At 44.4% G+C, this 12943-nt stretch overlaps 1 protein-coding gene across 4 annotated transcripts in view; it reads right to left on the reverse strand.

The window, feature by feature from the left end:
• The window catches only part of abr (ABR activator of RhoGEF and GTPase), a 300438-nt gene that overhangs the window by 201541 nt on the left and 85954 nt on the right, over positions 1-12943 (reverse strand). The window contains exon 1 of one of the 4 annotated variants that reach the window (XM_060912270.1): positions 7241-7426. The exons of the other annotated variants lie outside the window; for them this stretch is intronic. Within the exon in view, the coding sequence (XP_060768253.1) occupies positions 7241-7301 (61 nt within the window). The 5' untranslated portion in view covers positions 7302-7426. Of the gene's footprint in view, positions 1-7240; positions 7427-12943 lie in introns of those variants that run through there. 4 annotated transcript variants of the gene reach the window in all.

The following is a 12943-nucleotide window of genomic DNA, read 5'->3' on the forward strand; positions in this document are numbered from 1 at the left end:
TATCCAAAGATTGTTTTATTTCTCAAAATAATACTGTTGAGCCGGAAGCTCTGGTTTTTTCGGTTCTGAAAAAGTCATTTTTCCAAATCGTGTAAATCCGTTAAGATTTTTTTTTGGGGGGGTGGCTTTCTCACTGTCTCACTCTCATAGGGCCAATGATTTTCTGTGATCGCGGAAAACAGATGGAAATTACGGAATTTTTATGGTGAAACATTGCTCGCGTGTCAAAATGTAACTGCCGCAGAAGGCTTCCGCCCAAGCAGACATGCCTTCAGTGTTGCCAGATATTGCTAACGTTTTCCACCCCAAAATATGTTCAAAACCAGCCAAAAAGCACCTAAACCTGCCCAATCTGGCAACACTGCATGCCTTTCCGGTCAAGTGATTGTGATTGGCTTGTGGCGCACCTAGCCAGCCAATGAGCTGCTTGTTTACAGATTCGCTCCCCGCATCGCAACCAGAATGGCGACCGCTTAAAAGAAATGAATGCTCTGCCAGTGGCGAGTGTGGACGTTGCGTGACTCGCAGAAGATTGTCGCAGGTCGGCAAAAAAACGACTTACTAATAGATATAAAAAAATAAAAGCAATTTAAGTAAGTTTAAAATGTAATTTAAATAAAAAGTAAAGTATTCATAAATTGAAGTTTGGAAGCGCCTCTGTTTTTGGGCTGAGGAGAAGTCTGAAAGGGTGTACCGCGATTCTGCCTTCTTGTATCGCGATACGGATCGTGGCTCTGCGTATCGCGATTTCGATACGCATATCATTACAGCCCAAGTAATTACACACGTTACCAAATTATACCGTAACTTGTGTGTGTGTGTGTGTGTGTGTGTGTGTGTGTGTGTGTGTGTCCACTGATCGATCAGTATTATTACTATTACGCATCCACTAGCGCTCGAGTTAGAAATGCACTCTGGGAGCTTTTAACTCCGAACGATGGAGCCTTTCGAGGTATGTCTTCTTCAGTCATTTCTCCTGATGGGTTGTGGAGAGCCAGGCTGCTGCACTGCAGAACAATAATGATAAAATGTGACGCAGGCAGGTGCTACTGCATCTCACACACCCACGCTGACAGCGAAAAGGCTCAAACTCTGCCTCGCTCGCTCACTCGGTGCACTCCGTGAACCCTCTCGATAAATCTTTCCCAAGCCTCGGCGGTTACATAAACGCCATCAGCCACCTCTGCACTTGTCCTTTCGTTCCTGCTCTCTCCGTGCTTGGAAGTGATCTCGAATCCAGCTTCGGTGTTTGTTTGTTTGCTTTCTCTCTCCCGAAATTCTGTTTCTGCTTAAACAGGATGGTGCGTGGTGTACACAGAGTACTTTCTGTACCCGTTTCTATAGTTACAGAGAAAAAGAGAGATTGAGATGAGAACTTGAGCACGATACAAAGCGAGCGAAGGATGAAATACCAGTGGGGCTGATGAATGTATATTATGTCTGCCCACACACACACACAAATAAAAGAAAGCTCTCAAAAGAGTCTGGTACACGGTACATATAGAAGGTGCACAAGCACAAACTCCTGCATCACTGCACATCTGGATCTCTGGCTGCATGCATTTATAAGCTACGAGTACAAATCTGGACCCGACATGGCCAAGAACCACCTACTCCGGCTTGATTTGACGGACAACGCGCAACGACCAATCGCAGACCTTTACCCAGAGACTGACGAGAATCTCTCGTTCGCTCTCCAGGTCTTTACACAAACGTCTTCGAACAACCTGAAAGGTCAAAAAGACACGAACCGCTAAAACTTTACAAAGTGGTGCACACGTTTTGAATCGAGAATGTGCTTTTGTTTCGAATATATTGATCAATTATTGTTGCGGGGCGGCACGGTGGTGTAGTGGTTAGCGCTGTCGCCTCACAGCAAGAAGATCCAGGTTCGAGCCTCGTGGCCGGCGAGGGCCTTTCTGTGCGGAGTTTGCATGTTCTCGCCGTGTCTGCGTGGGTTTCCTCCGGGTGCTCCGGTTTCCCCCACAGTCCAAAGACATGCAGGTTAGGTTAACTGGTGACTCTAAATTGACCGTAGGTGTGAATGTGAGTGTGAATGGTTGTCTGTGTCTATGTGTCAGCCCTGTGATGACCTGGCGACTTGTCCAGGGTGTACCCCGCCTTTCGCCCGTAGTCAGCTGGGATAGGCTCCAGCTCGCCTGCGACCCTGTAGGACAGGATAAAGCGGCTAGAGATAATGAGATGAGATGAGATTACTGTTGCGGTTATCGTTACTGGTTTTATTAACTGTGTTGGAAAGGCTTCTTGTCGATGATTATTATTGTTGTTCTTATTTATTCCGCGCCACTTGTTGCTCCAGACCAAAGCATCACTGCAAAGCAACACCGCGTTCTTCGGACTCATCGCCTCTAGACATGTTCGATCAGAGGATACTCAAATGGGCGTGGTCTCTTCTGGTATGACTCCACCCCTATATCTGAATGAAGAAGTGTCACATTGTTCCACACACACACACACACACACCGGCGAGAAGAGGATTCTGTATCGGACAGATACTCGATCCGTAGACGCACCAGCTCCACACACAGGCAAATAACGCGTTATTTCTGCACTAACGGTAATAAATTCTGTGTCTCAGACAGAAACACTTCCAGTTCTGCAGGTTATTATAATCACCAATCCAACTCTGCCCTCCTACAGCACAGCATCCAAAACGCTCCTCCTTTATTAAGCCTGAAAGCCGCTTAATATTTCATAAATCGCACATAAATATTTCAGGAGGATTAGTGTTTTATGGAAAGGTCTCACCTCCGGGTCGGTGCCGAACACAAATAAGTTAACGGTAGCAGATGTTACTGTTATCACAATAACGGCCGTGTTAACGTGCGTTCAGACAATTAACGCTCCTGTGAGAAGCTGCTGATGGGGAGAGACGGGGAAGGTGGTGTGGGAGACTTTACAGAGATGAAGTAATGCGACTGGTGCAGTCTTAAAACTCATTTTACTCAGAGGAAAAACAAACCAGATTTTTTTTTTAACTTATAAACTCTGTTTGCCCTGGAATACAGTTAGGCTGATTCTAAAAATAAATAAATAAATAAATAAATAAATAAACAAACAGACCACCCACCATTTTCGCCGACACTGACAGGCACGGAGGCCACGCCTACTTCACCGACAGAGACCGCACCTACAACCCCGATTCCAAAAAAGTTGGGACAAAGTACAAATTGTAAATAAAAACGGAATGCAATGATGTGGAAGTTTCAAAATTCTATATTTTATTCAGAATAGAACATAGATGACATATCAAATGTTTAAACTGAGAAAATGTATCATTTAAAGAGAAAAATTAGGTGATTTTAAATTTCATGACAACAACACATCTCAAAAAAGTTGGGACAAGGCCATGTTTACCACTGTGAGACATCCCCTTTTCTCTTTACAACAGTCTGTAAACGTCTGGGGACTGAGGAGACAAGTTGCTCAAGTTTAGGGATAGGAATGTTAACCCATTCTTGTCTAATGTAGGATTCTAGTTGCTCAACTGTCTTAGGTCTTTTTTGTCGTATCTTCCGTTTTATGATGCGCCAAATGTTTTCTATGGGTGAAAGATCTGGACTGCAGGCTGGCCAGTTCAGTACCCGGACCCTTCTTCTACGCAGCCATGATGCTGTAATTGATGCAGTATGTGGTTTGGCATTGTCATGTTGGAAAATGCAAGGTCTTCCCTGAAAGAGACGTCGTCTGGATGGGAGCATATGTTGCTCTAGAACCCGGATATACCTTTCAGCATTGATGGTGTCTTTCCAGATGTGTAAGCTGCCCATGCCACACGCACTAATGCAACCCCATACCATCAGAGATGCAGGCTTCTGAACTGAGCGCCGATAACAACTTGGGTCGTCCTTCTCCTCTTTAGTCCGAATGACACGGTGTCCCTGATTTCCATAAAGAACTTCACATTTTGATTCGTCTGACCACAGAACAGTTTTCCACTTTGCCACAGTCCATTTTAAATGAGCCTTGGCCCAGAGAAGACGTCTGCGCTTCTGGATCATGTTTAGATACGGCTTCTTCTTTGAACTATAGAGTTTTAGCTGGCAACGGCGGATGGCACGGTGAATTGTGTTCACAGATAATGTTCTCTGGAAATATTCCTGAGCCCATTTTGTGATTTCCAATACAGAAGCATGCCTGTATGTGATGCAGTGCCGTCTAAGGGCCCGAAGATCACGGGCACCCAGTATGGTTTTCCGGCCTTGACCCTTACGCACAGAGATTCTTCCAGATTCTCTGAATCTTTTGATGATATTATGCACTGTAGATGATGATATGTTCAAACTCTTTGCAATTTTACACTGTCGAACTCCTTTCTGATATTGCTCCACTATTTGTCGGCGCAGAATTAGGGGGATTGGTGATCCTCTTCCCATCTTTACTTCTGAGAGCCGCTGCCACTCCAAGATGCTCTTTTTATACCCAGTCATGTTAATGACCTATTGCCAATTGACCTAATGAGTTGCAATTTGGTCCTCCAGCTGTTCCTTTTTTGTACCTTTAACTTTTCCAGCCTCTTATTGCCCCTGTCCCAACTTTTTTGAGATGTGTTGCTGTCATGAAATTTCAAATGAGCCAATACTTGGCATGAAATTTCAAAATGTCTCACTTTCGACATTTGATACGTTGTCTATGTTCTATTGTGAATACAATATCAGTTTTTGAGGTTTGTAAATTATTGCATTCCGTTTTTATTTACAATTTGTACTTTGTCTGAACTTTTTTGGAATCGGGGTTGTACTTCACCGACAGGCACAGAGCCCACGCCTTTTACTGTGACGTACACAAAGGCCACGCCTACTTCAACTTGAACAGGCACAGAGACCAAGCCTCCTTCACCAACACTGACATGCACAGAGACCACGCCTACTTCATTAGAACTAGTTGGCACAGACGCCATGTCAAATTCAGGCCTGGGACTGAAAAGCAGCGGCCACGCCTCCTTCAGTTCAACTGACAAAAGAGGCCACGCCTCCATATTCACCATTTACTCTGAACTGTTTCTCAGTCTGTCCGATTTGCTAAACAGATGCACTTTATGTAATGCTCATCCTGCTCATGACACACACACACACACACACACACACACACACACACTGTCAACACTGTATGATAAACATCAGCAGTATTCAACACAGTTAAAGGTGCAGTGGGCGGAATTTGGCTCCAGTGGTTGTGCGCTGAACTACAAAAACATGACATCACTTTGTTTACACTTTGTTCTCTCTCTTCCATGTGAACTAATTTGCCATAAACGCCTGGATCAACGGAGCATCAAATAAGCTGTAAACGTCACCGTTTCCGTAAGCAGCATGAGCACGTTGTTGGGTTCTTCCCCTCTCAGCTGGACTTTCTGGATTCCTCCATGCTTGCGGTAAACATATGGGCGTGTCCGAGTCTACACCTCTGTCTGTCATGTGACAAACACAACCATGACCCCTGTCTTGCAAATCTTCAAGTCTATACGCTACGCTTACTGTCGCCACGTTGGCTCAATAACCCATGGCATCTGGAGCAGTATGGAGTCACCGTGATTAGATCACAAACTCCAGCCGAAGGTTGAAGATTGGGTTCCTTAGAACATGTGTGGATTTAAACCCGAGGTCGTTGGGGGAGGCGCGTTCATTAATGTCTGGGAAACCTCCTCCTTTATATGCATTAAACCAGTCTCATATCTCTCTCTCTCTCTCGCTCACACACACTCGCACACAGAGGAGTGTTTATAAAGGAGCAGCTGGTTAATCCCGGTTTAATGGCCCCCCCCAATTCGGTTTTCCGGAACACTCTGTACCTTTCTGCACCTCTGCAGAGCTTTAAATAAGTCCTTTACACCAAACAAACATCCAGAAAGCAGCGCTAAAAACGGTCACGTGACCATCGGCGGCAGAAAACCACAAAAGAGTGGCGGCCGAGGAGGCGGATGATGAATAAAGCATACGACACAATAAGACTTCAATAAAAAACACACATTACAAGTGGACGACTGGGCATCAGAAATATTTTTTCATAATACGCGTTTGGCATGACATTATTTACAATTATGTTCGATTTCTGTAAGCACCTCACATTCGGATTTCATTCCTCATCGTATTTGGGGATTTTGCAAACAAAACAAATTATTAAAAACTGATACGTAGCCCCGTTGCACAAAGCACATCGAGCACAGCAAACCTCCGTTTGGTAACCACTCGTACGACTGCACCGCTGAACTCTCAAATCTGATTGGTCCGAACTGTTTCTTCAGGAACTGCGTTCACAGGGCTTCGTACGTCGTGATGCGACTTTTCTGCGAGCCGACGTTTTGAACGCTACGTTCAATTTTTTTCAACTTCCGCGACCCTGAGTTCGGCACGTGGCGTCACGTGAACGCCAACGGGAAACAAATTAGCGTTTTTTTTTTAGTTTTAAATGCTACGTCTGGCTACAAAGTGCGAAGTCTTTCCGCACTTTGGAACTTGAGAAACGTTGGAATTCCACTTCTGAGTTAATTCGAACGAGACGATGGCATTTTTCAAACAAGCCTCAGGCGTTCACGCTTTGGAACGGAGATAACGATGTAACTTTAGGTATATCCCCCCCGTGGTGCGTGAGAAAGTTTATAGCGACTACAACGCAAGCGATAACAGAAATTAACTTGTTTCATGGAAGTTCTGCGACATTAAAAACATACTGTAGCTATAAATAAATAATTTCTTTTAAAAAGTGTTTTTTTTTCCCAATTCTTTAACAAACAAACAATAGTTCAGTGCTGACAAATTGCTGTGATGGAAGAGAACTAAAAGACTTCAGAACATCCTGAAGAGTCAGGTTTGCTTACAAATGACAACGAATTGTGGCACCACGCTGTCAGTCATTTTACGCAACATTTACGACATCGTGAAATATTTTGTGTGTACGCTGTTTTAACGAACTGTTACGCGTTTCAGCGAATAACACCTCGGACACGTGACGGATTTTTAAAAAGTGATATTTTTCTATATCTTATCACGTAACTTTACCTGAGGAAAGTGGATTACATTACATCATTATATCCTCATTACATCATATGATATTAAAAAAAAACAAGTCACGACAATAAGTCTGACCTCAAATTCATCACACACACACCTTACAGTTTTGACCAACACAATCAGACAGCAGTGAATCAGAGAGACTATGAGGGAGAGAGAGATGGAATATGAAGGATGAAGCGTGAGAGGAGGGAAGCGTGGGTACGTACTGCTGTAGAGCGTGTCGATCCAGGAGAGCCTGGGCAGCCCGTGAGAGCTCAGGCGCTCCATTTCTCCTCCCGCTGACTCCTCCAGGGCTTCACGATCCCTCCTTCCCTCGCTCAGTTTCACTAAACCTCACTCCTCCTGCTGTGCGCTCAGGGATGGAGGGAAGCGGCGAGCGAGAATGGAGGAGAAGAGAAGGGAAGGGCTGAGAGCGTGCGTGTGTATATGCCTGTGCTCATTCACACACGCACTCGAGTGCGCTGGCTGGCGACCGTTGCTAAGGGAGAGAGAGAGAGAGAGAGAGAGAGAGAGAGAGAGAGGAGAAAGAGAGCGAGCGCGCTCCTCCTCTCTTGCTCAAACTCTCTCTCGTTCACTCACTCCAAACACATTCATTCTCTCTTCAGCTCAATGCCCTTCTCTCAGGCTTTCACTTACTTTCTGCTCTCGCACACTGAGTGTGGGGAAGGGGGGAAGGAAGGGAAAAAAAGAAAAGGATATTGGAGCAGAAACATAAGTGTTTCACTACACACACACACACACACACACACACACACACACACAGCAGACTACATTAGCCTGAGCCCCTCTGGGATATAAACGCTATGCTCATACTCCTCCACCCCCCCCATCTCTCTCTCTCTCTCTCTCTCAGCACTCACTATCTTTTTCTCTTCGGATGTACACAGTAAAGAGCATGTGGGTTTCTGTGGGTCGGGAGCCGGCTTCGCTCACGGTGACTCCAGACACAGAAGCGCAAACCACAAACATCAGTCCAAGGAAGTGGAATCGGATCCGTTCCAGCCTCCAAACATCTGTCCATCGATCCGAGGTCACGACTCCAGCGTTACAGAAACCAGAGAAACACACAACACAAAGTCTCCCTTCCAAATGTTATTCCAAACGATTTATTATATTTACACCTACAAAAGTCCTGAGCGTGATCTTGCATACAAGTATTTTAAGATGACGACGTTTATTCTGGGGCTGAATCTCAAATGGAGTTGCATTTGGGCACAAAGTGCACTATGTAGGGTCCAGAGTGGAGTTACATTCACACATTTTAGGGTGAATATTACATTAAAAAAAAAGCAAAGTGGAAAGAAGAAAAAGGATGGGAAGAGAGATGGGGAGAGGAAAAAATAATGGAGAGGAGAAAAAGAAGGAAAACTGAGGAGAGGAGAATAAGCAGGAGGACAGTTAAAAAAAAAAAAGTCAAGGAAAACCGAAGAAAAAGAAGGAGAATGGAGGAAAGGATGACCGGAGAAGACAGGGACAGCAGAGAAGAGAAAAAAAAAAGTGCAAGAAGAAATAACGACGAGAGGGAAAAGGAACGTGGAAGACAAAGGAGGAGGAGTGGAGAGAGGAGGGAAGGAAAAGGATGGGAGGAAAACATGAAAAAGAAGGAGAATGAAGGAGAGGAAAAAGCGAGAGAAGACGGGATGAGAGGAAAGGAGAAGGGGAAAAAGATGAGAGGGAAAAGGAATATGGAAGACAAAAAAAAAAAAAAGAGTGGAGAGAGGAGGAGGAGAGGATGAATGGAATAAAGGAAATGAGAAGTGAGAGAGAGCGCGAGATCGCAGCTGTGCAAAAGGACAGACGAGGGGAAAGTGTGTATGAGCGAACAAACACGCTGTACTGCTTTCTTTTGCTCGTCAGACTGTTCCCGTGGCAACCAGCCTCGCCGTGTTCAATGACCCTGTAGCGATGGGGGGGGGGGGGGGGGGGGGACACGAATGGAACGTGTGAACGAGTGCTGCCGAGTTAAGAAAAGCCCGGTCGGCTTGTGGGCATGAGCTACCCACAATGCCGCAGGCACTGGGAAACAAAAGACGAGTGACCCGTCAAGACGAGATGAGAGACGGAGAGAGAGAGAGGAACGAAGGATCAGGGCTCAGCTGACTGTATCGGGGTGGGGGGTTAAAAAAGTCCTGTAATAGACAGAGACGGAGACAGACACAGCAGGGGGGACTTAATTCATGCAACGTGCTTCAGGCAACAAGGAACCCCCTTAACACACACACACACACACACACACACAGGCTACGATAAGCCAGACTGGAGAACTTCAATTAGGACACAAAAGCCCCCCCTCAAACTCACTCACTCTCTCACACACACACACACACACACACACACAATACAGTCTGGCTAGAAGTGTGTTGTGTGTCCATGTGTTTAACCTCAAATGATTACAAAAGATCTTTAAAACAAGGAGTCAGAATATTTAGGTCACACACACACACACCTCGGTGTCTTAAGACCAGGGACAGCAGGGTGGCATAAACACAGTGCCAACTCAACGTGGGTGAAGAGAGAAACTCCCACCGACACACACACAATATGAAAAGAACCTTAAAGGAATCACAAACACAGACAAAAGAAATCTCTCAACTGAAGTCCTTTAACATCAAGCGTGCCAATCCCCCCCCCCACACACACACGCGCACACGCATGCACGGGATGAGCCCTCAGGCCGATATTCATAATCGTGTAAAATGATGAGTGTTGGTTAATGAGCAATATTAAAATGTTATTAAGACAACTCTAAGGACATTTTGTCTGTATTAAATTGTTCATATTAAAACAATCAACGGTTGTGCGGTTTTGTTTTTTTTTTTTTTCCTGGTTTGGTGAAAGCCGAGGTGGTGAGGGCTGGTACGCTGGTAGAAACGAGGCACGTAAACACCAAACAATGTGGAAATTAGGCATCTGTGGAAAACAGTGAAAGGTAACAAAACAACCTGCAGGAGTGAGGCAGTGTCGAAGCATTAAGGTAGAAATGAGAAGGTAAACAATACCAAGGTAGAAGTGAGGCAGTGGCAGAAACAAGAAGGTACAAATGAGGGAGTGGTAGAAACGAAAAGGCAGAAATGAAGTAGTGGCAGAAACACGAAAATACAAATGAGGTAGTCGTAAAAGCAACAAAGTAGAACCGAGGCAATGGTAGAAACAAAAAGGCAAAAATGAGACAGCGCCAGAAACAAAAGGGTAAAAATGAGGCAGTGGTAAAAGCAACAAAGTAGAAATACAGCAGTGGTAGAAAAAAGGTAAAAATGAGGCAGTGGCAGAAACGACAAGGTAAAACTGAGGCAGTGGCAGAAACAACAAGGTACAACTGAGGCAGTGGTAGAAAGAAAAAGGTAAAAATGAGGCAATGGCAGAAACAACAAGGTACAACTGAGGCAGTGGTAGAAAGAAAGGTAAAAATGAGGCAATGGCAGAAACAAAAAAAGGTTTTAAATTGAGGCAGTGGTAGGAACAAAGGTAAAACCTGAGGCAGTGGTAGAAAGAAAAAGGTAAAAATGAGGCAGTGGTAGAAACAAAAAAGTAAAACTGAGGCAGTGGTTGAAACAAAAAGGTAGAAATGAGGCAGTGGTAGAAACAAAAAGGTCAAACTGAGGCAGTGGTAAAAGCAACAAAGTAGAAATACGGCAGTGGTAGAAACAAAAAGGTGAAAATGAGGCAGTGGTAGAAACAACAAGGTACAACTGAGGCAGTGGTAGAAAGAAAAAGGTAAAAATGAGGCAATGGTAGAAACAAAAAAAGGTTTTAAATTGAGGCAGTGGTAGGAACAAAGGTAAAACCTGAGGCAGTGGTAGAAAGAAAAAGGTAAAAATGAGGCAGTGGTAGAAACAAAAAGGTAAAACTGAGGCAGTGGTTGAAACAAAAAGGTAGAAATGAGGCAGTGGTAGAAACAAAAAGGTCAAACTGAGGCAGTGGTAAAAGCAACAAAGTAGAAATACGGCAGTGGTAGAAACAAAAAGGTGAAAATGAGGCAGTGGCAGAAACAACAAGGTACAACTGAGGCAGTGGTAGAAAGAAAAAGGTAAAAATGAGGCAATGGTAGAAACAAAATAAGGTTTTAAATTGAGGCAGTGGTAGGAACAAAGGTAAAACCTGAGGCAGTGGTAGAAAGAAAAAGGTAAAAATGAGGCAGTGATAGAAACAAAAAGGTAAAACTGAGGCAGTGATAGAAACAAAAAGGTAGAAATGAGGCAGTGGTAGAAACAAAAAGGTCAAACTGAGGCAGTGGTAAACGCAACAAAGTAGAAATACGGCAATGGTAGAAACAAAAAGGTGAAAATGAGGCAGTGGTAAACGCAACAAAGTAGAAATGCAGCAGTGGTACAAATGAAAAGGTAAAAAATGAGGCAGTGGCAGAAACAAGAAGGTACAAAGTAGGGATGTCCCGATCCGATCACGTGATCGGAAATCGGGCCCGATCACATGGTTTCAGACTCGATCGGAATCGGGCATTGCCTCCCGATCAGAGATCGGATATATATCTATATAATATATTCTCATTTTTAACACATCAATAGCTATGCGTTGGCACAGAGTGAGACCAGACCTCTTGTCTCAACACAGCAACATCAACGCGTGCGGCATGACATCACTTTGTAGCGGAGACGCTATTGGTTATTGGCTGCCTGTTGCCGGCAAAGTTGAACACGGAAGCAGTTCGAAGCGGAAAGCAAAGCATGAGATCATTTTTTTTTTGTTGTTGGATGACAAAAGAAACGGGCTCAAACCTGAAAGGGTAGAAATGCTTGTTTTCATCAAGAAAAACGTTCATTTCCTTAATTGAAATTACTGTACACCACTGTGAGATGTGTTCTTAAAAGCAAATTACCGGCACTGTGGCACTTTATTTTTTTTTGTTTACATTCCTGCCAGGTATTTTAAGGTTATTTTTTTAAATTTGTTATTTATTGTTCAAACTGCCTCACGTAAGTGCTCTGTTTGCTAACGGAGTTGTTGGATGTTAAAATAAGGTGTTAAATAAAAAATGAGGAACATCCTGGATCCGTTTCTTTCCTCGTCTTTATTATTTTTTATGGATTATAAGAAGTATCGGATCGGGACTCGGTATCGGCAGATACTCAAAATCAAATGATCGGTATCGGATCGGAGGGCAAAAAAACCTGATCGGGACATCCCTAGTACAAAGGCAACTAAGTAGAAATGAGGCAGTGGGTGAAACGAAAAGGCAGAAATGAGGTAGTCGTAAAAGTGATAAAGCAGAAGTGGCGCAGTGGTAGAAACAAAAAGCCAATAGCCAAGCAGTGGTAGAAATGTGAAGGTATGGAGCACTTGCATGTGACGTCACAGCCGATCCAGATTGTGACAGACGCCATCTTGTCGGTCAAACGCCATATTCCGCCTTCTACTTCTGCTTCTGGTTCTACTTCTGCTTTTACTTCTACCTTTTCTTCTGGAAAACCCTACTATATACAATTCTACTACAACAGCTGTGGCTACAAGCTCTCCCTACCTGTGCACGTTTATGTTTTTTGCGTGTTGTTCGTCTGTACCGGACTTCAGTATCCACTACAACCGTATGGACTTACTGGACATTGGTTTCCAGCAGAAAATGACGGTTTGTAGCGATTTCCATCGCATGCACAACATTCCGGACGAGAAAAAAAAAAAAAACATTCCGGATGAGATAGCGAGACCAGCGGGGTCTCCGTGGATTGTTATCGGAAGCAAAGCGAAGGAGGCGGCGCCGGGAGCGGAAGCAAAAGCGAGGCTGCAGGCAGAGCCGGCCTGTTGACTAAGCTCATAAAACAGCCACTCAAACCTCCACTGCCAAGCCTCTACCTCTCCAACGCCAGATCCATGGTAAACAAGACCGACGATTTGGAATTACAGCTGGAATTACCTTATTCTATTATCGGCTGGTCAGTGCATCTAGTATCAGTACT

This window comes from Neoarius graeffei, chromosome 28 (genome assembly GCF_027579695.1).
Source record: "Neoarius graeffei isolate fNeoGra1 chromosome 28, fNeoGra1.pri, whole genome shotgun sequence".
Classification (NCBI taxonomy): domain Eukaryota; kingdom Metazoa; phylum Chordata; class Actinopteri; order Siluriformes; family Ariidae; genus Neoarius; species Neoarius graeffei.